Source organism: Heliangelus exortis, chromosome 1, assembly GCF_036169615.1.
Source record: "Heliangelus exortis chromosome 1, bHelExo1.hap1, whole genome shotgun sequence".
Lineage (NCBI taxonomy): Eukaryota > Metazoa > Chordata > Aves > Apodiformes > Trochilidae > Heliangelus > Heliangelus exortis.
This window is the reverse complement of record NC_092422.1, coordinates 124412953-124437578: the sequence shown is the minus strand read 5'-3', so window position 1 is coordinate 124437578 and position 24626 is coordinate 124412953. Positions and strand designations below refer to the sequence as shown.

At 37.5% G+C, this 24626-nt stretch overlaps 1 protein-coding gene across 4 annotated transcripts in view; it reads right to left on the bottom strand.

Moving 5' to 3' along the window:
* Positions 1-24626, bottom strand: part of EEA1 (early endosome antigen 1) — a 67709-nt gene that overhangs the window by 5578 nt on the left and 37505 nt on the right. For all 4 annotated transcript variants that reach the window (XR_011730121.1, XM_071765276.1, XM_071765285.1 and 1 more), the window contains 13 exons: positions 23857-24195; positions 18108-18257; positions 17010-17129; positions 16576-16779; positions 15804-16004; positions 14272-14385; positions 13329-13484; positions 11280-11419; positions 10370-10700; positions 9093-9194; positions 7645-7839; positions 6647-6829; positions 285-470 (listed from right to left, as the gene is read on the bottom strand). Coding sequence is in view for 3 of the 4 variants with exons in the window: in XM_071765276.1 (XP_071621377.1) it covers positions 285-470; positions 6647-6829; positions 7645-7839; positions 9093-9194; positions 10370-10700; positions 11280-11419; positions 13329-13484; positions 14272-14385; positions 15804-16004; positions 16576-16779; positions 17010-17129; positions 18108-18257; positions 23857-24195 (2421 nt within the window). In the remaining variant the exon portion in view is untranslated. The remainder of the gene's footprint in view (positions 1-284; positions 471-6646; positions 6830-7644; positions 7840-9092; positions 9195-10369; positions 10701-11279; positions 11420-13328; positions 13485-14271; positions 14386-15803; positions 16005-16575; positions 16780-17009; positions 17130-18107; positions 18258-23856; positions 24196-24626) is intronic.

Genomic DNA, 24626 nt, shown 5'->3' with positions numbered 1-24626 from the left:
CGATTAGCAGCATGTTTGCAGTTTTAGATTTAAAACTAATAACTTTTTTTTCCCCACATCTAGCCACTTAGAATAAAGAGCCTAGTTCAAAACAAACTAACTTCAACTGACTGTTAAGAGTCTTTGCACCAGAGGTTCAATAAAACTGCCATTGCTATGCACTAAACAATAGTGCTGTGCCCCCCCCCAAATAGTCCTTGTTTAGAGATGCAACAGAAATTAATAATGGATGACAGCAGGGGGAGGATGCATCTGTGGGAAAACTTCAAAAGAGAGGCACCTACCTTGTCATTCTGAAGATCCTGCAACATTTTGGTTTTCTCGGCCAGCTGCTGCTCCTTCTTTGATGCATCCTGCTCCAGTGTAGACTTTGCTTTCTTCAGTTCCTGAATCTGCTGATTATTGCTAGCAATTCTATTTCTGCTGGAAACTAATTCTTCTTGAGCTAGATCAAGTTTTTCTTCTGTGGACTAAGGACAAAGAGAATTCTGCAAATTATCTGATAGTATGAGACTTTCTTATACTCAAAGGTCACTTAAACATTTTTCACGTGCTTCCACATGAAAAATCATTAGCTAGCATGCAACATTTAATTTCCAATGTTGACAGAAACTTCTAGGTTACAAGGTCCCCCTAAGTAAAAAGAAACTCCCTAGTTCAGCAACAATACCTTGCTGTACATATTCCACCTTGCACCGTCCCGCAGAGAAAAGGCAAAAACACAACAAAACGGCAGAAAATGAAAGGTGACTGATGAAAAGAGAATGGTATTTGCTTACACAAATTTATTTTATTCTTTTGGCAAATCAACTGCCTTAGAACTCTAGGAGGCTGGTATGAAGAGGTAGTGAAACTATATAGCAAAGATTTCAAAAGTCATTCAATGCTATTTTTTGCCAATGACTCAACGAAATGAGCGCTAGGACAGTCATGAAACTTCTGAAAATCCTGAAACTAAATGTATAACTCAGAAATGCTAATACCAGTTCAAAACATTTCACAGTCTCAGCTGCATAAAGATTTAAATCACCAAATTTAAACTTCCAATCATAATCTAATACAGATTATATTTTCAATTGTCTACAGCTCTCCCCATTACCTCAAAAAAGAACTTGGATTTCTGTCTCTACAACTAGTTGCAAAACCCAAAGAAACAACATAAAAATTGCACACAAAGCTCATTCTATTTGCTCACAGCAAAGTCAAACTTTGAGGTTCTTACTGAGTCAGTATTTTGGAGGCTACATCTTAAAAGCCTTTTTTTTAAGCCAAGCATTAACTTGACTTGGAAGCATGTTCTTTCACAAAGATCCAATTATAAATCCAATGATACCAAGCTCATCCTCCAATCTCATAAAATATCAGTATTTTATGGAAATTTTTATGCTAAGAGAATCTGAAGTGAGGAGATTACTATTAGTGATAAATTTATTATCTTCAGTGCATCAGTATGGATTTAAATTCTATTAAGATAAATGAAATTCTTTTTGAAGCTCTTACTTAAATCCTAATCAAACCTCTCACTGAAGGCTAGGGATTTTAAAATGAACAATAAAAGCACCACTTTGATTTCTCTTAATTATTCATATGCTTTAAGAGCTCCAGTGTTGATTTAAAATAAATTGATTTCTGATGCCTCCTAACCCTTCCTTGTAATGTCTGCAGAGTCAGACTTAGTTTGAAACACCAATTATGCAATGCTGCTGATTCAGTAACATTTCAATAGCATTTCAAATTCAGCAATCCAGTGACTCACAAAAGGCTCTGACTGGCTTTGAAAATTAATTTTAAGACCAAATGTTTGATTTGCTTTCTGAGCTGTTCAAGTTTGCTACGTAACACTTCATAAGGTGTTAACTCAGAAAACACCTTAAGCAGAAGAGGAAGTGCATTTGCAATTGGGTCTTGAATAGAGCAAAATTACCCTCTTCTCCACTGTGGGCAGTGCAGTACTCTATTTTGTTAGCAATGGGAAGGATGGGAAGTCTAGGAGCATCCCCACAGGAAAACCAAGTAGTCTTTGCAGTTTTAGAAAGAAACATAATGAAGACACAGCTTTTAATGTAGTTACATTAATTTGTTAGTACAAGATAATGAAATCTTATGTCTATGAAATGGAGAGTGACATGCAAAATAGCCTCACCTAAGGAATACTGCTCCCTCAATGGACTCTCCCAAAGTTTCTACACCAGACAGGCTACCTCACTGTATCTATACGTAGGCTAAGACAATGTAAACATTCTTTTAAGGGGAGTCACTATTCAGCATACTCTGCACTGTGTTGTGCACAAATCTTTTTATAATTCAGGAGTTTTTAATACAAGAGACAGGGAATTTTGCTTAGAATTTAGCATACTATAGCTTACAAGTGCCTCTTAATTGTGGTATGATTAATAATGATGCTACCTTAACTGGGAAACCATTCAATATAATATTAACAGTAAACACACCTTGTATCTATTTATGCTTTTTTTTTTTTGGTTGGTTGGGTGGGTTTTTTTGTTTGTTTGGGGTTTTTTTCTGATTTGGTCAAAAGTCCCTTGCAGCACTCTCAGAATGAAATCTTCTTGCACACAGTTAAGTGTTGCAGTTATTAACCTTGCTCCTCACTTTGTTTCCACTGAGACTGTAATTCAGCCTGATCTTTTAGGACTGCTGATAAGCTCTTATGTTTAACATAAAATCACCTCTCAAAACATCTGGTGCCATTTATCTTCTTTAATTATCATTCAGTTTTGCAATTGTCCCCAGAATATCATAGGTGTTCTCTCAACAAGATACCCCAAAACTTGCTCTTTAAGATGGGAGACAAAACTGAATGCATGGAAAAAGTACATACAGAACAAAATAAGGCTATTTAGTTATTTCTGAAAATAAAAACATATTTTAGGATGACCATTATTATATAGAGTTCATGTAAATAAGTAAAAAGATAAGAAGACATTGTACAACTTGGGCTGTGGCAGTGCAAAGAATAGTGTCAACAGCAGAATTAGATGGGTGTCAGGACCTGGATTAATTCCACCTAAGCAAGGTGCAAAAATGAGCATTCTAGTCTTTGTTTTCCATCTTCTGCACTCCCTGCCTCCATTCCACGTGGAAAGACATGAAATTATTCACAGATGCAAACCTGATCTCTCTTCACTTCACAAGAAGACAGGTTAGATAGACTGTAGGCAATGTAGGTTTCTGACTTACAGACCTGAGGTTTGGGAGCATTAATGTTGTCCCAGAATATCCACTGAAGCTACAGTGGCAGTTATAGCAATAATGGAAGTAAAAAAACATTCTTTTGAGAACACAAAGGAGACCAGGACTAACTACAAAAATCACAAATGCCAAAACTAAAGGATACTTGGAAGAGCTCAGGAGAGCTGGATTCACACAAAGTATGTTCACAGTAAATCAAAGCAAAAACAACAGCTTTGTGTTTTTATTAACTCTTCTTTATAAAGAAGGACTTTAAGACAAAAAAAAAACAAAAAACAAAAAAACCCAAAACAGCCACCTGAAATACTTTGTGTGTGTATACAAAAATATTTATATATTACATATATATACACACACATACACATGTATAGGTGTGTGTATATTGTTGCAAAACTATTCAGTGGTTTGTTGTTTTGGGTTTTTTTCTAATAAAACACTGTACCTTTCACAAGCACTCAGATCCTACCCAGTCAGAGAGACAAGAATGTACGAGTGCAGTCACTGTTACAGAGAGAGCGTTTTTAAACCAAAGTAAACTTGCAGCAAATAGTATCCATAAAATTACAACTATGTTCCCGCTTCCCATTTTGTTACAATACCTCCCATGTTTCCTCCACAAGACTTAGAGCTTCAAAGTTTGCATCTGGTACAGCTACATAGCTAGAAGCTTCTGTTGCTGAACCAGAAACCAGAATTCAGTCTTATTGATGGCACTCCAGAGACGAGCTGCTCGCTCTGCAGCTCTCGCTCTGCAGCTCTCTCTCAAGCAATGCTGTATCTTCAAAACTTCCCTGAAGCCTTTGCTGACTTTTCAGTCTCACCACATCTCCCAGCTGGAGCTGAGCCAGCGCTCCCAGCAGTGACATTCCAAGCAGATGCCAGCAGATGGTGCTCTGTGTCCGGCTCAAGTCCTGGGATCCCTTCCCAGGGACCAGACCCACCACCCTACTACTCATCTCATCCCTATGCTCTGCGGGCATTTATCATCCATCCCCACGCCTGAAACCTCAGCTTCAGCAATTGCGTGGTGCTGCAGCACATAACAATACTTAAGTTTTCCCTTGTAGTATTTTTAACTAAAGAAATCCTAGCACTGCTAGGATCCCGCAACACAGCCTGGCCATGGATGTCCTTAGCAACATTGGGCTTCAAATTGACTCAACGCAGGGAGTTCATAACTCTACTAAAAATCCCCCACTGAAAGATGCCCAAGCTCATCTTACATACAAGTTTCTAAAACTTCTACTGCTGCCTACCAGTAAAATTAAGACCAATCTGAACCTCAGCCCACCCTCCGGATTCTGTTCCAAACTCTAACTACAATCCAAAGCTCCAGTTCAAATTCTCTACTTTTATTAAATAACTCACCTAAGGAGAAACATAATCCAGACAACTGACTTTGAATTTGGCTGTGAAACTCCACCATAAAGTTCTTCTGACTTGAGTGGTATTTTGACATTTAAGTGTCAAGACTAACATTATGATGCTGATGCTTTCCGAACACGGTTTTTCCTTTGCTGTCTTCTCAGACAAGTTTTCACTGCTTCTTTAAGTTAACATTGCAATATGGCAGCACATCTACAATCTGTTCCCCAGCTTTCCCCTCTTTACATTTTAGAGAAAAAACTGGTGGCAAGCAGACTTCACTAATTAGGTATGTTTTTTAAAATTTCTTTTTTTGATCGAGCAAACAACCTCCAAGTTGGTGCATCACTTCAGTACTGATGACCTCAGTCTTCCTCAGGCTCTCTAGGCTCCAGAAAGGCTAACATAATAGATGAGTTACCTAACTACTCATCTTGAAAATCTTGTTTTGCCTTTGCCATCACCTTATTTTACCTTTTTGCAGAAATGTTCCCTCTCTCCCTTGCTACCATCCCCATTCAGGTTTAAAAGCACGTGGGACACATACTGTCCTATTTTATACTTGTCAGAAAAAAGTCATCAAAATGGTTTATTAACATCTTCAGAGCAATTTTTGCAAAAAGTCATACTTAAATGAAAGCTATAGCAAAAATGCCAGTTATTGAGCACATCTGATGCTTTTATAGGTCATTGCATTACCAAAAGTGATCTAAATGCATTACAGGAAATTAATGCACAGAGAGACGTGTGCTATAGTGATGAACCATAAGATAGATTACGTTTAAACCCCCTTTGCTTGTTAATCATGCTGAAGTTCTTCACACTTGTACATGGCAATTCAGCCAAAACCAAACATTGATAAGTAAAGCTTTTGTAACCTGCAGGGAAACGTGGCAGATAATCTAATTCTACAAAGGAGTATGATTAATAAAACTACAATAGCCTATATGCTATTTCTGTTTTTTCTTAAAATCCTGGCATTTGGCTAAGGCTCCACAGCTCACAATCTGAAACGGTCAAAAGATCTTTAAGGATTTCAGTGGTGGGACTGAAAGGGCTCTACCAGGACAGGTGAAAGAGAGCTCTGACATCTAAGCAGTCAACAGTGGCTCCCATTATACCTAATGAAGCAAACAAAAGCTGACATCTAAAACGATTCGGTTAATCTGTCTTCTTAAAGTGCCTATTTCTCTCCATAAACTTCAGAAGAGCCTAGAAAAACAGTGTCAGACAGACACAGACAAAGCTGCAGAGGGATTCATCTGAAGTAAAAAGTGCCAAATCCATCTTGCCAGTAGACAGCCAGTCTCTGCAGCACAGTATGTCCTGGGACTAACTGAAGCATTGGCTCGGCACAGACATGAAGGAGGGGAGCAGAAAAAAAGGACAAAAAACATCTTTGCTGACTGACGCAACTCCCAGCAATAGCTCTTTGAAGGCACTACATCTTAAGACCAAATCAGACAAATTCAGTTTAGGAACAGCAAAAACTTCAAGGACTAAGTTCAGACACCTGCATTGCAGGCCCCTAATCCTGAGGTTTTCATTAGTTCAACATCTCTGCCTATTGACAATCAGCCACAAAAAAGCAAAAGGGACAACGACATGGAAAAAGATTGGCAGCTAAGATTTTAATGAAATAATCTACAAGACAGCAGTCATTCACCTGCTGGCATAAACTTTGCTCCAATTAGCATTGCTGTTTAAATTAGTTGAAAGTTACAATACATAACCCAAAAAAGTAACACAAAAAATTAAACCTTAAAAAAAATTTTAAAATAAATCATCTTTCACTTTGCTGCTGCACAAATATGAGGGTAGTTCAGGTAAGACAGCAAATACCCATGGCTTTACCTTAGATTCAGGGTGTCCTTTGCTCCAGGGGAAAGGATTGTACAGCACTAAACTAATATATATATATATATATATATATATATATATATATATATATATCAGAAGAGGTGTTTTGGTTTTTTTTCCCCTATACAATTCTTGCACTGTTTCTTGGTCTATAAAATCAGAATAAACAGATCTCTTAAGTTATGTATGACATTAAAATTACTGTAAGTACCTTCAGGTCTTGCCTGATTGCCAGCAGCTCAGACTCTTTCCCATAAAGGTCCAGCTGCAGCTTCTCCATGTTTTCCTTATGTTTTTCATGGGTCTTCTGTAACTCTGCTAGTTTGGTTTTCTCTGCTTTAAGCTCTTGTGCTGACAAAATAGACTGCTGTTGCAGTTTATTCTCCAGTTCTGCCTGAAACATAAGCATATAAGGTTTCAGTAAAGTTATAGACAGCAAAATAAGTTCAATAAACTGCATTTCTATTGCAAGAGATTTTTTTTCCGCTTATGAAATTGAACTTCTGTAATCTGATGGGATTTTACAGTAATATTTTGTAATTAATTTAAAAAAAAAAATTAATTCATGTCAGAAGACTACGGGAGACTCATCAAGACAAAGCATTAAAAATCTAGATAATGTTTCCAAGTCCTAAAGTTTCCACATACTGACTAAACCACAACTGTGCTTTAGCATGTAGCATAGGGCAGCCAAAGCTGGAACAATATTTCACACTGCATGGCACACAACATAACATTCCCTAATGTCATAAGACATTCAAACTCTTTCCATTATCGTTAATGTGCTTCATATTGTCACTCAGATAAATGTTTTCTTGTGTAATAAGAGAAGCCTTCACTTCAAACTGCTGTGGGTTTTCCAAGACACTGCAGAAATTGTCCAAACTACTCTCAGAAAATTATAATGGTTCAAAAGAATATGGCAACTCTTGCCTCATAGCACGTTCCTGAAGTAAAAGAAACACAAAAGAAACTTATTTCCTAGAGAATCCATATTTCAAGTACTTGTTCTCCTTAGTTTATTACTGTTGTTGTTGATGTTGTTTCCATATCCAACAGCATGTGAAGAAATTTTTTCCACATTCTCACCCTACCAGCTCTGACAAGGCTACAGCAAAAAGCTGTTTTTCACAAGATACTGAAATAAAAGGTACAGTATTTATCAGAGAAATTTAAATTAATTTTCTTCAAGGTGTAAGAAAGTCTTACCTTTTCTAAAAGGGCAGTTTTCAATTCAGCCTGAAGTGTTTCACTATGTTTTTTTTTCTGCTCAAAAGAATCCTTTAACTCTCTCAGCTTTCCCTGGAGATGTTGCTCGCTTTTTTCTTTCTCTTTCAGAAGACCCTGAATTTCCAGTACTTGAGCTCGTGCGGAATCAAGTTCTATTGACAGCTGCTTAGAAATCTGTATTAAAAGATGTTAAATAGCTATACATAATTTTAATTCAAATCTTTACGTGTAGATGCCTATTTGTACAACTGCCATTTGAACCATGTGGATGACAAATTACATATTTCAAAAAGAAAAGAGACAATTTCACAGGCAAAGAACCGCTCCAACCTGTTAAAACTGAGGATACAGCCTCAGGAAATCAGCTCTCAAAAGACCACTGGAAGTTGGGAAGAATACCTTTATCGTAGGACTCTGCAAGGCTTTCCCTATTCTGCTTTTTTCTAGGTATCTGATGGTTTTCCTCTGCCAGGGACCAGGTAAGATATCAAGCTACACCCTTTTTGCCTGCTCTTCCCTCTTCATAAAGGGCTGCAGATTATTTGCAGCAACAGGTTTCCAAGTGTGCTGCTTTTCCTTCCTGCACACAGAACCAGATCATGCCACAGTCCTCTTGCTGCTACTTACTGCTTTAATGCTAGGTGGGCCAACACTGGAATACAGATTTTAAGAGCTACAACAAAGCACTGAATTCACCTGTCAGCTCCATTTCCATACCCTTAAAGCAACTCTTGTCATTTTTCACCACTCAAAATTAAGAGCAGGCAACTTTTCTCCAGCTAGCAGTGATCCAGGCTCTCCTGCAGGCAACTGCAGCAGATCCCAAACTCACCCTCCTGTACTTGCCACAGAGCACTGCAGTGCTTCTGCCAGGCAAGAGAGGAGCCAGGAGAGTACCAGCAGAGGTCACAGAGCAATTACCAGCACATTGGCAGCCTTCAGGCTGCCAGCTGGACTACATGATTCTGCAGTCTGAATGCTCATCTTTAAAAATGAAGTACATTTGGTCATTATGCCAAATCCTTCAAGGATAGCTGCAAATGTCCCTGTAACCACAGAGAACAGACTAATTAGGCCTGAGACTAAAACAGATCTAGGGATATAAGATAACTTGTATCCTTCACAGATCATAAATATGAAAAAAAATGAGGACATGGTAATACAAACTAATTGTTCCAGTAATGAAAGGACCTGAAGTACTAAAATCACCTCCTATGTTATGTGGGGCAAAGAAAGGTAGGAATGAAACCTGTATTTTAAAACTTCATACTAATATCTTGGAAATTTTTAGTATCACCTTATTTCACTGTCCTAGAGAACAGCAACCTCTATCTCTCATCAGTCCCACAAGATGAGACTGAAAACTAGTATTTTAAACTTTTATTGTTATTGATTTCTAGATTTTTGAAACTAAGTGGACATCTTACCCCTTCCTTTTTTTCCAGTGAGTTTTTCAGTTCATTCCTCTCTTTAGCTACAGACTCTGTCTGTATCTGGAGCTGGTGTTTTACTTCTTGGCAAGATTTTTCCTAAAAAATATAGGACAAGCAAATATTTCTGTGAGCTTCTAAGACCAGGTACCAGGCATTTCTGCAGGATCAACAAAGTCTTTTCTTGCTGTTCTGAAACTCACAAGTACATCTTTGGGACTTGTATGCAAATACAATTACTTTTTAAGCCCAAGTACTATGCACTAAAAACACTGGCAAGCCTCCAAATAACCACAGAATTAGAAGCAGAACCCAGACTCCTATCTTTATGTCTAAATTGGGGAGCAAATCCTTCAAGTTTTTAGGAGAAACAAATATTTAAACAGCAGTAACTAAGTAAAGCAAACAAAAAGGATTATTTTAAAAAGGTGAAAGAGTAAGGGAAAAAAATATTATTTTTAGTTACAAGCAGATTTATTTTTTTTTAGATCAGAATAAAAGCAGCTATGAACGGGTTCTGGGAAATGGTGACATATATGAGGAGAAGGGAGTGAGAAAAATACCCTTACCATGTGTCAGGCACAGAAGTCAGATCAATTATGTAAGAAATTTATAAAACATGTATTGATGTAGTACTCATTCAATATGAGCAACAAAGATAAAGAAGGAAGAAGAACTGTATTTGAAGGCTAATGAGATTTCACTCTCGTTACCATAGCAGACTGCTCTGGTGGTCAAGCACTTGTTGCTACACCACCACTTGTGAGACCTCTGTGAAATTCAAGTAGTTCTAGTACTCTGATAATATCTTATGCTAGACATGTCCCCAAACAACAGGCAATGTTACTCTGCCTGCAGTACACAGCCTTCCAGCTTGTCCAGACAAGTGTACAGGAAGGTTCTATACAAAAAGTCCAGAAAGGAAACTTAAATGACCACAGAAAAAGAATGGCTTCCTCAGTATGGTGGCACTCAAGCAAAGGGTTTAAAACTGCATTTTGTAATAATAAGGCAGAAGTATTTTCTAAAGAGGGGACATTTCCCATGAAATTGTTTCACCACTTCTCTCCAGTTTTCTGGAGAGAGAAGTATAGTTTTCTTCACTATATAAAAGGCATTCAGCAAGGAAAAAGGGATCCTGTTCTGTGATAAAGACAAAAAAAATTAAGGTTGGACATTTTCATTGTATAGGCACTGTTTTCAGATAAAAAGCAAGTCATTTCATCAGACTGTGAGTAAAGCAAATTTAATATCTAACAAAAGAAACTACAAACCATTTCCGCCACAGCAGCTTTTCCTTTTTGTATTTCTTTTTCTAACTCCTCCTTTCTTTTTTTGAAGGATTCAGAACTTTTTGAGAGCTTGTCTTTGGTAGCTGTAAGGTCCTTTAATATTGTATCCCTCTCTAATTTCACTTGTTGCAGCTCTAATGTTGCTGCTTGCATTTTACAGTCTAATTCCTTGAGTTGTTTACTTGTATCTTGATTTGATTTCTCAAGGCTTTGTTTGAGGCTGGCCTTTTCTTCCTCCTGCTTTGAAATTTGCTGTTTTGCTTGTTCAAGGGCTTCAGATTTCTTCTGTAAATCTAATATAGCACTCGTCGTCCTGCAAATTCAAAGAGAAAACGTGGGCTGTTTGGGTTTTTTAAAAATTCTTCAGAGGTTCTTTTGCATAACTACATGCCTCCATTATTTGCTATATTACCCATACAACTACTTCAAAGCAATTCTAGAACATGGACATTTTGTCCCTCCATGAAGACACATCAGCAACCTTAAAAACTTTTGAGATGAACATTTCTTACTCAAATACTATTAATAGAATAGAATATTAATATTAATAGAATATAATTCCTTTGCTGCTTATCCATAAATTTCAGTCTTGAAAATTACAGAGCTGTGGCTATTTAAAGATGGACCTCAGTACATCAAACTGTTCAGATACTTAGTTGACAACAGTGAATAAACTGAGGATGTGTATTGAATCACAGCAGCCAGTGACTCACATGAGACAACACGATAGATGGAGTCTGCATGGCATACTTTGTGAAAGAGAACAGGTAGGATATAACCCACCTTGTCATAGCTGTCATAGCAGAGGGAATACATCACTCTTATCTATGAATTTAAGAAGCCACAGGAGATATTAACAGAATTTCAACAGTGTAACACAGGAAATGCATACGCTTCTCTTGCTGCTTCAAGTTCTTTACTCAGCTCTGCTGTTTGGAGCTCTAATTCTGTAGACTGCTGTCGCTGCTGCTGCAACTCCTGAAGAGCTTGTTCTTTGCTTGTTTTAGCATCAAGAATGTCAGCTTCAAGTTTCTGAGATAGAAAAATAAAGTTAAGAGCCATCAGAATGCGATCGACAAAACATAAACAGTAATAAAAATACAAAGTCATCTGCTCTGTGAGTAGCACTGACTATAGATGGTCTTTACTGGGGAAAGCAGTGGCAATTCTAACACACCACCTACCTATTTCATTGGTCTGCTATTTGTCTTGCATTATTTAACTCCTGCAAACTTCTTCCTCCACCAAAAGTGAGCTATTTTAGTAAAGCACTCTGAAATAATCTTTAAATAACATGCCAAGCAGACATTTTACTGCAAAGTGAGAGATAAAATGCAGAAATCTTTAAAGATCCTATGCAAAACTCCTATACAAAAAAAAAAAAAAAAAAAAAAAAAAAGGCCGTATGCAGCGCTCATGGTTTTGGGGCCCATGACTGCAGATTTGCATATCCCAAGAACACTACCATTCTTCACCAAAAAAAGACAAACTCTAGCTGTAAAATTAAAAAGCCCTCTTTTTGCCTGGAAGAGGGTTTCCTTGTTTTGTTTTTAGAAGGTGCTTGTTCATATACATGGAGTATGAGGAACACAAGAGTCTTTAGCAAACAGGCTCTGCTTAGACTCTTCAACACACTGGCTGTGTGATTTCTGTTTTCAAAGAGTGCCATAAAACAAAATGGCGAAGTTTCTCCATGAAAATTCTTAAGGGATTTTTGGTTTTTTTGTTTTGTTTTGTTTTGTTCCAAATATCATGCATTGAACCCAAGAATCCCTAAGAATAGTGATGACACCAAGATTTTGCACAGAATTGCATTCTTGTTGACAGCATCAGCAACCCCGCTCAGTTTCACACTTCAGCTACTGGGAATCTCATAAAATCTTTTGCAAGCAAGCACTGTATTTCTCCCAAGCATTTGTGCCTGGTAGTTGCTTGTGAAACTTTAGCAAAAGGATTACAAGGAAAACCACGAATGAAAGCAGTCAGGAGAAAAAACAGAGTTTGCAAAAGAAGAGAGAGATGGAAGCACAAAATAATTACACTAATAATGAAAATGTGTGACTGCTATATTTTTAATAGTATTGGGTCTGAAATTTCATAGGGGACAAAAAAGCTTCTTCCTCTTTTTTAATGCATATAAGCTAGGAAAAATACCCCACTCAGTCTTGAGCACAAAGACTGGTAAACTCCCTAAAAGCATACAGACAAGACTGCAAAACCAATTTTACACTGCTCCTAGAGATAGGGTTTTACGCATCATGAATTCTGACCACCAAAAATGCTTAAGAAATATTGAACAAAGGTTGAAGCCCCAATTTAGAAGCTCTCATTAGCATTAGAACTAATTCATAACCTTAACTGAACATCTCAAAACACCAAAGGTTCTGCAAACCTTCTGCCAGAATTATGTGTACAGAAAAACTGATTCCAGAAATAGAATGCAGAATTCAAGATCAAGTTAGAAGAAAAACACTGACAGTAAAATCTTGATAAGAATTCTCTGTAGAAGCCTACTGAAAAGGTTTAAAAATAAATTAAAACAGACAGGTCATGTTTACTTGGGCTAACTAATGTAACACATATTCCCTGCTACCACTTGTAAAGTGTGTAATGTTGAACTTCAGATTCTAATTTTGGGAAATATTCATGTTCCCTCTTACACCACTTTCCAGGTAGCACAGATTGGTAGAAGCACATGTACAGGGAAATGACAGTATAATGGCAATATCCTAAGCCTGTCTTCTCAGTGTTATATGGTAGCATGGGGAAAGAGGAAAACAGGATTAATGGGGGGATCAGGAATTAAAGTGAGAAAGAAAATGTACAAGAGTGGCATTGATATAAACCTTCCCCCCTAATTTGATCACAGCTTTTAACACATACTACCAATCAGTGGAGAATACCAGTTTCTGTAAGTTCAGATACTGTGCTAAATACAAACCTTAAGCTGTCCCTCTAGCTCTTCAGTTTTCTGTTCTAAATAAAGATGTTTCTCTTTGTATTCTTTAAGATTGGCTTCCAGCTGAGCACAGTATTCCTGCTTGTCATTCAGCTTAGCTGTAACCTGATCCAACTGAACACTGACCTTATTTAACTCCTGAATTAAAATAAAAATACAAGGGCTGTTAGTTTTAAAATAATTTCCAAAAATTACTATATGCTTTAAATGATATAACATGTTCAAATTAAAAAGAAAAAAAATGTTTCTTATTCTAAGGCAATAGGAAATTGAGAGGGCGAAATCTTAGAGAAAAATTTTGCTGTCTTAATGAAATGAAGCACCATGGCAAAGGAGAGCAGATGCCATGGAAACACTAAGTTCTCCACATACCAGAAATTCTTTCAAACCATTTGGTTAAACACAAAAGAATTTTCTACAAGAGACATGAACACATTCACCTGGTAACCACTATGATGACAGCTAGATCAAAGCTTGTTGCTCTCCAACCAACATACATTAAAAATATGCAATTTTAACAACGGCCTTTTAGTTTTTTGTGTCAGTTGGCATAGAGATAATTATTTCTGGATATAGTAAAGTTAATAGTTTTCACTTGTTGCCTGTTCGTTCTACAATCAGATATTCTTCACGTCATACAGGTAAGAATTGAACTATACCCATATAGAACAGCTTAGAATCTGAACCATATTCAGATGGTTCTGGAGGGGATTCCCAAGTAAATTCTTTGGACTGCAAAATATACCTGTTTCAGATTACAACAAAATGATCTGAACACATACCACATGATTAAAACATCTTAAATTATGATTTCCAAATGAATATGCACATATTTACTTTGGTTATTAACAGATTATTCTTAAGTTTTAAAATAGTTATTTAGGTAACATATCACATATTAATATTTTAATATGTTGCTTGTAACCTGTTGCTTATCTTGCAGTGCATGCTGGGCAGTGTCGAGATGGTTCTGAAGATCTGCTCTCTGTGCAGTTTTTGAAGCTTCTGCTGAAAGCAGCAATTCAGTCTTTGCTTTTACCTAAAAGACAAGTTGTACTTCACTGCAACGTCTATTTTACCATACTTCATTTTAATTTTTTTATACTTATCAGTAAGTTTCATAGTAAAATCAGTAGTCTTCATGTGCTAGTGAAAAAAAAAAAAGCAAAAATTCAAAACCAGATAAATATCAGGATTTTAACTCACAGTTGGTTTTTAACCTGAGCTTTAAAAACAGAAAAAAACAAACAAAAAATCTCCACTAGTTCCACTGATACTCTAGGACATATTTTTATCTACTAACAGTGAACAACGGGATCGACTTATTGCATTCACATCCATGCATACCTTCATAACCTCAGATTATGTTCACATTTAAGGGCCTCCAAAATTTTTAAAAGCAAACCCAATAAGAAACAACAAAAATATGCTTCTACACTCATACTATCTTTCTTTGCTCCTATCTGCCTGATAGGGAGTAACCTCCCTTCCTTCCAAAACACCCAGCAAACTAAATTTAGAACATGCCTATGAATGGTGATGCAGAGAGGCAATATTCAGGTTCACCTGGTATTGTGGCTGGTTTTCTCCCTAGTAGATATGTTACTTCTCTGAAGGCTGTAAGGAAGCTCACACTGCCTTAAAAAGCAGTTACAACAGTCCCAAAGATTATTCAGTTCTATCTCTACTGTCTTGTAGAAAAAACAGCTCAGACAGCATAGTGAAGCCCAGTAAAAACACCAAAAAGCCAAATAAGAAGAAGTTCCTAGACCTGTTTGGAAACTGAGTAACACTAATTCAAAAGACACAACAATGTGTTAACCCAACAACAGTAATTGCTGCTCCAAGTGGGCTGATGCAAGAACTTCTGATCAAAGTTACTTAATTCTTCAGGACAGTTCAAGGGAACTAACAGCTTTTAGATTAAGTAGTGCTTAAAAGTAGGAGAGTCCATGCTAAGTCCAAGCTGAGGAATTTCCTTTTTTTAGTAAATTATACTGACAACAAGGTGGCACACAGCTTTTTTTGGTTTTGACAAAAATCACCAGCACAGAAAATTTCTAGACGAAAACAAGATCTTAGTTATAACTAAGACAGACCTTCACTCCTGGCAGAGAATCCAGTAGTGGTAAGAGCAGGGTTTTGGATTGCTAATCATGAATGCAACAAGAAATGCTTGAGGACAGGTTTTCCCAACTCAATTATGAGCTTAGAGGGTTTAAGAAGAAATCAAAAACAACAATACAAACAAAAACAACCACAAAAAACCAACACTTGCCATCTATTACTATTCTGAATACACTTACATTTTCCCCAGTTTTATCTGCCTTATTCGACTTTATTTGTCTGTTAGCGGAGAGAGGTAATTTTCCCAAAATTGCTTTGTATGCTCTCTGGTGAGAACTCAGAACTCACAACCAGGATTTATAATCATGAGACAGCACAGAGTCTCATTACCTGCACATCAAGTTGTGAAACCTTCTCTTTACTTTCATTTAGTTGGCTCGTTAGTTCAGTGATGTTTGCTTCCAGGGAGAGCACACGGTCTTGAGCAGCTCTTAGATGGGCCTTTTGCTCCTGCACTTGCTCATGCAAATTCTCTTGGGCTTGTTTATGACTCTCTGATTGATTCTTCAGTTTCTCTGTCAGCTGAGTTACCTGCAGTAAAAAAACAGAAAAGGAGGTATTTAGAAGACTGGAACAACAATGTCCAAGGAAGGCATAAATCATTTGAATTTTAGTGTGTCTTGTCATGGCTTTGGGACTCAATGCTATCACCTTTCTTTTTATGAACTATTACCAGTGTTTTAACAGGTTACCAGTTAAAAAGGGAAGAAAAAGGGATCTGAAAATTTGGCCTTAGTGTAACAAATCCAAAAAAATAAGGAGACAACAGATGGAGGAATTTTGTGTTGAAAGCAGGAATTACACTTCTTTTTAAATAAGAGAAACAAACACATTTATGTATCCAAAAATCATTTGTAAGCATATTTTATGAGCATATGTACATAGGACACATCTAGGAATTCCTTCCCCTGTGCTGATCACAAGGAAGTCACCAAAACACAAGTCTGTGAAATTCTGTAAGAGCTTTAAGTGTCAAAGAAACAGCAAAATACAGAATAGATCAATGCCACATCTGATGAAATAGAAAAAAAGAAAAAAAGACAAAGGAAACATGATTTAATAACGAGAATGAGAAAAGAGAAATAAGTTTCCAAGTTCTTACCTGTATTTGCAGTGCATGGTTTTTCTCCTGTAGCTGGTTAAGAACTGCAGTTTCTCCTTCACCAGCTTGAATTTTTGCATATAAGTCCTCTCTCTCCTTTTCTAGCAGAGAGATGTTGTCTTTGCTTTTTTGAAGCAAAGCCTCAAGATTTTGTATTTTTTGGTCCTTATCTCCAATTTGTCGTAGTACTTGCTCCAAATCATTCTAGAAAATCGCATAATAGCTTCCTTAATTATAGGGACCTTAGAAGTTATTCCTAATGCATAAAATGTTGGATAAATTTATTAAACACTCTCTGTATACTCTGTACCAGCTTTACAAGTTAATTTATTGAAATTAGAATAAGTCATGCAAGTGATTTTTACAGAGAAAACATTTTTTTAATTAATCCAATCCAGAAATACACTTACACATGAGGATACATAAATTGTTACCTGGGCTTCTCGTAGTTTTGCTGTAGTGTTTTGCTGAAGTGTCTGCTGTTCCTGGTGCTGCTGTTTTGCCTTATCTAATTGATGCAGCAGTTCTGTGGAATTGGCTGATTTTTCTTTTAGCTGAAAACAAAACAAACAAACAAATTAGCAAAACAGACTAATGGAGTGAACAAGCACCATTCAGTATGCTAACAGTGCTCATTGCTCATTCTAATGCTAACAGATCACACTTTAAACACAAATATTTGAAAACTGCAATAGAAATAAGTGTGTGATGATAGGGAATCAAAATCTAACCACTCCATTTGTTACTATTAATAGGTGAGATTATATATCACAAGTTGGAACTATAAAATAACTATCAGACATATATATTTTAGCTGTCAAAAATCTAAAACATAAGAGATTTTTAGGATGTTGTTTCCAACAGTTGTTAAGATGTAACATGACAGAGAATACAGATACCTGTAAAACAACATTATTACTACTATTATTAGCAGTTTTAGTAACAAACTTCAGTTTAGCAGTCTCTCAGTTTCTATACTGGTCACAGAATTATTTAAAGCTTTGACAACATACCCATCAGATATTTGGCCAATCCCCATACAGGCAGCAGAATATCAGCAACACATGCAAGATGCTCGTTAAAACAAATAAAAATTAATAAAACAAGTGTTTTCTGTCCATCCACCCCATGCAGGTTATTAACTATAAACGGTCTGCTGTGCCAGGTTAACTTTTTCTTCAGGTGGGATTTAGGTCACAAAAATACACACAAAAATAAGTTTATCTTATAAAGTGCACCTACGTAATTTTTTCACAAGATCCTTAGACAAAGCTCCCAAGTGCAAAATGAACTCATCATTTGTTCATCTGTAAAGCACCATGAACATCCATGCATCTGGTAAGCATTTGTCCTTGAAAAATCTGCCATGCAAGTGGCATTTTGGCAGATTTTGACAAGTCCACCATAAGACTTCAACAGTATCAGCCAAATGAAGTTCCCTTCAGGACAAACTTTATAAACCATAGCGTCACGAGGGTATAAAGGCTACTATCAGAACCAGAGGAAAGTAGGGGCTGCTTAAAAGCTCCTACCTGCTCTTCAGCACGAGAAAGTTTTAACTGCAGATCAGCCACCTGCTGCTCCTTGTCCATCAGTTTCTCACTAGAGAGCTGCCTCTGCTCCTTCAGTCTCCCATGAGCTTCCCCAAGCTGGCGCTCTGTTTCTAGAAGCTTACTGTGCAACTGCAAGAAAATTAAAAGTCATCCATTTTTTCAGCAGCTCTTTAGCCAACAGCACTGTATTTTAGACTCATTTTATGCAACGTTTACCCTAAGTTTTCATAACTGACAGTAAAAAACTACATAAGGTCCTGAAGTCATGTATGTACATCTTACACATGAGAAATACAAAACATGCTGAAGAACAGCTTCAACTGTTTGTGCAGAAAGATGAATAAATACTTTACAAAATAGGTTTGAGGGACCCAGAAATGACCTCATTTATCTACATGAGCCCTTAAATATGAGTTAAAGAGATACAGAAGGCAGTCTTTCAAAGACATAAAGATTATCATGCAAAACAGTGATGCTTAGAGCAATCTCACCATACCCTGGGAGAAGTACAAGAGTAGAGAGCAGTCAGAGAAGCAAGAAATCAGGTTAGGAAAGCTGTATGGTCACACCCGAAGAGTTAGGATCAGTGGCTCTGTATTCAAATGGAGATGTGTGATGGATGAGTGGTGTTCCTCAAGGGTCAGTACTCAGACCAGTGCTATTTAACATCTTTGTCAGCAGCATGGACCATGGAATCGAGTGCACCCTCAGCAAGTTTGCTGACAACACCAAACTGTGTGGTGAAACCATGCTGGAGGGAATGGATGCCATCCAGAGGAACCTTGACAAGGCTCAAGAAGTGGGCTTGTACAAGTTGCATGAAGTTCAACAAGGCCAAGTGCAAGGTTCTGCACCTGGGTCAAGGCAATCCCATACATAAATACAGGTTGGGAGGAGAAAGGACTGAAGGCAGCCCTGAGGAGGACTTGGGAGGGGAGGGTGGATCAGAAGCTTAACATGAGCCATCAGGGTGTGCTTGCAGCCCAGAAAGCCAACCATATCCTGAGCAGCATCAAAAGAAGTACAGACAGCAGATCAAGGGAGGGGATTCTCCCTCTCTGCTCTGCTCTTGTGAGATCCCACCTGGAGTACTCTGTCCAGTTCTGGAGTCCCCAACAGAAGAAGGACGTGGAGCTCCTTGAGTGTGTCCAGAGGAGGGACACGAAAATGATCAGAGGGCTGGAGCACCTCCCCTGTGAGGATAGGCTGAGGAAGTTGGGGTTGTTCATCCTGGAGAAAAGGAGGCTCCAAAGTGACTTTATAGCAACTTTCTAATACCTGAAGGGGGCCTACAAGAAAGCTGGGGTAGGGCTTTTTACATGCGTGTGTAGTGAGAGGACAAGGGGAAATGGTTTAAAACCTGAAGAGGGGAGATATAAGTTAGGCATTAGGAAAAAATTACTTCCTGTGAGGGTGGTAAGACTCTGGGACAGGTTGCCCAAGCAAGTTGTGGCTGCCTCCTCCCTTAAAGAGTTCAAGACCAGGCTGGATGAGGCTTTAAACAACCTGATTTAGAGGAAGGTGTCCCTGCCCATGCAGGGGGGTTGGAACTCGATGATCTTTAAGGTCCCTTCCAACCCAAACTATTCTGTGATTCTCTCCAGCCTCATTCCTGTAGGTCCAGCAGCTGAAGCCTTTACCTGCTACCCTGGCTCCCACAATGTACTACTAGACTAGGAAGAGAATGATTTCCAGCTTGCTGTTGCTACATCAGTGTCATTCATTCTCTGCATAGATAAGTGACCCCTCAATGTAGGGTACACACTAATTTTGGTGGCCTGTATTCCAGCATTTCCCAGCAGGAGGAAGTAGGGGCATATGCTCTTCCAGCTCAACATAACCCTGCCTTATAATTTCTTTCTGCCACCAAAAGCAGCACTGCAGCACCTTCAGAGTGCAAGGATGGCCTCTAACTATCCACTGTTGTAAAAAGCTCTCTCCATAAAATCAGCTGTTCTCCTACTGTAAGCTGTCACTGTAGGCCCTGGGGGTTACCTCCTGCCTACTTCTATATGGGGAAGATTCATGGATACACAAATGTGTGCAAATCAGTGTCCAAATCAGTGCAAAACCAGAGAATGGATCTCGCCTTCCAGCACAGCAAGAAATTTTTACACATACCAGGATGAATTAAGCTTGCTTCCCTCTGGATTTTTATCCAAGAACCTTTCTAGAACTATTCACTTTTTAACACCAGGCTCTACCTTCAATATCCCTAAACCCTTCTCATCCTTTTCTCAAATCTCAACCAACATTTAGGCAAAAGGCAGATCATCTTATTGCTCACTGCAAGCTACCACTTCGTGACCAGCTGGGCACAATAAAGAGCAGTGGTTTTGGTGAGATTAAATCTTCCCACCAGGCACTGAGGAGGTGAGACATGAACAGAAGTCCCTCTCCTTTACCCAGCTGCCTCTTTCCACAAGCATCTAACACTGAAGAACCTAACACTGAAGATCTTTGGGCCATCTGTCAAAATATGGCTGAAGTTTTCAAACGATGTAAAACTTACAGGGGATGGAGACAGGGAAACAAATGTGTCTATGCTGTGTTTTCTTAAGGAACCCAGCTAAATTATTTGTTTGTATGTCCACAGACACAAGAACAGTGAATGAAAAACTGTGTGGCATATGGCCAAGATGCTGATTGCTAACTGTGACTGGTAGAAGTAGAGAGAGGACAGAAGAAGACAGAAGGTAGAGGTAGAAGAGGGAGGACAGACTGAGGAAAAATACCATAATCTCTCCCCCACTAATTAAGAATTTTTTTATTTTTTTTTTCCCTGCAGGAATCACTAAATTATTAATACTTCTTCCTCATTAAAAATATCAACAAGAGTTGTACGAAAAAAATCTAATGAAGAAAGGGTACAACAAGATAACTATTCTAACTATTCATGACTATGTTCATACTGGGAAAGAATATTTAAAAAGGAAAATTAGCCTCTTTTATCACAGGCACAGCTAAATATTTTTGAAGGAATTTAAGTAAATAGAATGATAAAATCTAGGATCCACCTATGCTACAGAAGTCAAAAATAATTAAAAGTATTTAGAATTTTAAGATACAGTCAAATAGATTCAATTTTTCTCCACAACAACAGCATTTAGTAGTAATTAACACTTCTTCTGGACTGACAGAGCCCCTATTTTCTTGTGTTACCCTCTTATTATTGCTGTGCTTAAAATTAACACTGAGGTTCCTTCCACTGTGAAGTCCACTTCCTTCACATCACCCAAATTCCAAAATACACAAAGTTAACCAGATTTTCATCTGTCCAAATGAATTTTGAGAAGATGGAACGAATTGTTTGAAAATGTGGTTTCACTAAACAACCGTATATAAATATATACCTTCATAAGCATCATTCATTGTATCAATATAAGCTATTGGACTATAGGCCTAAATAGCTAATTCCATCAAAATATTAAGTGAACAAACCAGAGAAATTTAGTCTTCATGACAATGGTAACAGAACTCTCATTTGGCAGGAGAGAGGAAGAGAAGCTCTTGCTTAGCTTTAATTCTATTTTAGACCATGTATGAAGGACTTTTTTTGTCCAGTATTCTTTTCCACTAAAATTCTAAAACATATCCTGAGATCCAGCATCTTGTTCAGGTTTTCTTGCTTAGTTTCCTTCCCAGCTATATTACCAGAGAACGTGTAATGCCACAACTTCCCTTCACAGGAATTAGGACGAGAGAAAATTACCTCAAATTGTGCCAGGGGAGGTTTAGGTTGGACATTAGGAAAACTATTTACTGAAAGACCAGTCAAGCATTGAACAGGCAGTTCAGGCAGTAGTGATATCAACATCCCTGGAGGTGCTGAAAAAATATGTAGGCATGGCACTTCAGGACATGGTATAACGGGCATGGTACTGTTAACAGTTGGCCTTGATCTTAAAGGTCTTTCCCAACCTTAGTGACTCTGATTCCTCCTCCTTCACTTTCCCACTCCACACTTCCTGAAAGTGCCCTCTCAGGCTGAAGGCAGATTTCAGTTCAGCCTCTTGGCTGTGCTTCCAACCCATGCATACCTATAGCCTAGGCAGACTGAGACAGTTTTACTAAATGACAATCCCTAAGTAGATAAATAACATAATTATCTCCCCTCCCCCTGACTGAAGACTGATGGGAGAAGGAAATACATTCTGGAGGTGTAATTTGTACATAAACGAAGTTTTGCCAAGCAGAACTGTTCTTCCCAGACAAACTGTAGAAGCACAGCTTGCAACTTCATCTATTCCACACTTGGCAAAGGGTTGAAAATTGAGAAACACACACTTAAAAATTATAGAGCTTTAGCGAGATACTAAAATTAAGTACATCATACTAACAAAATACAGATTATTTTTTCCATCTTAGGACAGGACACAATTCCTGATGCAGAAATACTTCTCCATTCTAACACATTATTCCCCAAGACACTATATAAAAGAGAGTTCAACCATCCTCAAACACCATTATGCTCATTGGTTCATGGAAGTGCTGCTTCCATAACTCACTAGGACTCAGCAGAGCTATATATAAATGGTGTGGGGAATGGATGCTCCGTGTGTTCCATAAAGAGGAGGTATTTAATGACTATTAATCTTAATATTTAGACTTCATTTTATCGTTATTTTATTCAACTTTAAAGCAAAGCAAGCATTGTTCTTTTCTAACCTAAAATGAAGATTTGCTTTTCTCAAATTTCCTTTAGAACAGTAAAATTACTTCTAGAAGTGAAACTCCTCATACTCTACCTGAATTTGTTTTTCTCATAATCTGAATTTAATATACTTTCAGATACCTTACTGAACCAGAATAAATAGCCTTGCAAACTTCATAGGATTTGACTATTACCATATTTGTAATGGAAACTCAATATTCTAGGTTGCCCTTTCATTTGACAATACCTCCCTTATTTCAGAAATGCGTCAACAAAAAAAGGGAGAGGGGAAAAATTGTAGAATGAAAGAAAAGTTCATTTGACACAGTAAGAGAAAAAGAGTGGATGAAAAACCTATCTCAGATCAGCTAAAGCCTTTTCTTAAGTACAAAAAAACCTTCAATAACATGAGAAATAAAGGTTTACGCTCATCCAACCTTGGTCTTCAAAACTGAAAGTATAAGGAGAGTTTCACAGCAGAGTTCCAGATAGAACATAATTAGTAAGACATTTTCTGTTCAGAAAAGGGAGAATTACACTACAGATAGATATTACACAAGCATTTCCAGAAATAAAATTGGAGAAAGGTCACTAGGACTACAGAATTTGCTGGCTTTGATTGTGACACAGGAGCTACCACTACGTTCATTAGAGTTCGGACCTACTAAAAAGATTCAGACATAACAACATCCAAATACCAAAGAGTTTCTGCACTCTTAGCACAGCTTCCTTTTTTTTTATTTGGCTGGTCTTTTCTTTAGTTCTCTAAGGGGGAAGAGGTGATTATATACTCTCTGCAGTGTTAGGAAAAGATTTTTATATATATATATATATGTATATACACACATACATATATATACACGTGTGTGTGTGTATAAAATATGTATAAATATAATATCCGTTACATATGTTTATATTTATATAAATTTATATTTATTAAAATATAAGTACTGGTTAGTTACTCCCTTTCAATAAGGAAATGGAAATGCATATGCATACAAAACATGCATGCACAGTTTAAAAAACCCTAATGGGATGGCTTAAAGAACCAGCCCCAGGTTTAAGGAAACTTACCTGACTGAGCTCACTTTGGAGCTGCAGGCTGTGCTGCTCTTTTTCCTCCCTCTGTTGCTGGAGCTGCTTACATTCTGCCTTGAGATGCTGGTACTTTGTCTCTACTTCAGACAATTCTTCTTTCAGTCTCTGGCCTGCTTCCCCTCTCTCACCTAACTCTGACTGCAATCTTTGTATCGAGGCTTCAGATGCAGACAGCTTTGCCTGAAGCTGTTGGCAGTCCAGGTCTTTCTGGTGGAAGCTTGCCTGCACGTTCTTCTTACTCACAGAGACTTCATTGTGTTTTTCTTCTAGCTGGGTGTAGTCTTGCTCTTTCTTCAGCAGCTTCTCAGTCAAACTCTATAAAGAGATTTACATAGCAATTCAAGTGCAATTCTGACACAGCTTTTCAATTCATTAATCAAATTTCTTCTCAAAGGTTGATGCTGAACAGTGAAGAACTTGCTCACAAAGAGTAATAAAGGAAATACTAACCATTACCATCATCAGCTCAAAGGTGATGATTGCTTTGAATTTGAAAACATAAAAAATTTGGATTCTCTAAAGAAAAGACATGAACACCACTGAGTGACAAATTTTTCTTACCACATTAACAACAGTAACTATTGCACGGTTTAAGGTCACACTATCGAATTTACAGGCTGAGACAAATACTGGAAAAAATAATTACTTAGAGATAATTTTCAGCTATTACACAATGCTTTTTATTAAATTTTGTGAGCTAAACAAAACCATATTCAGATAGAAATTAATAGACAAGATTATAATTC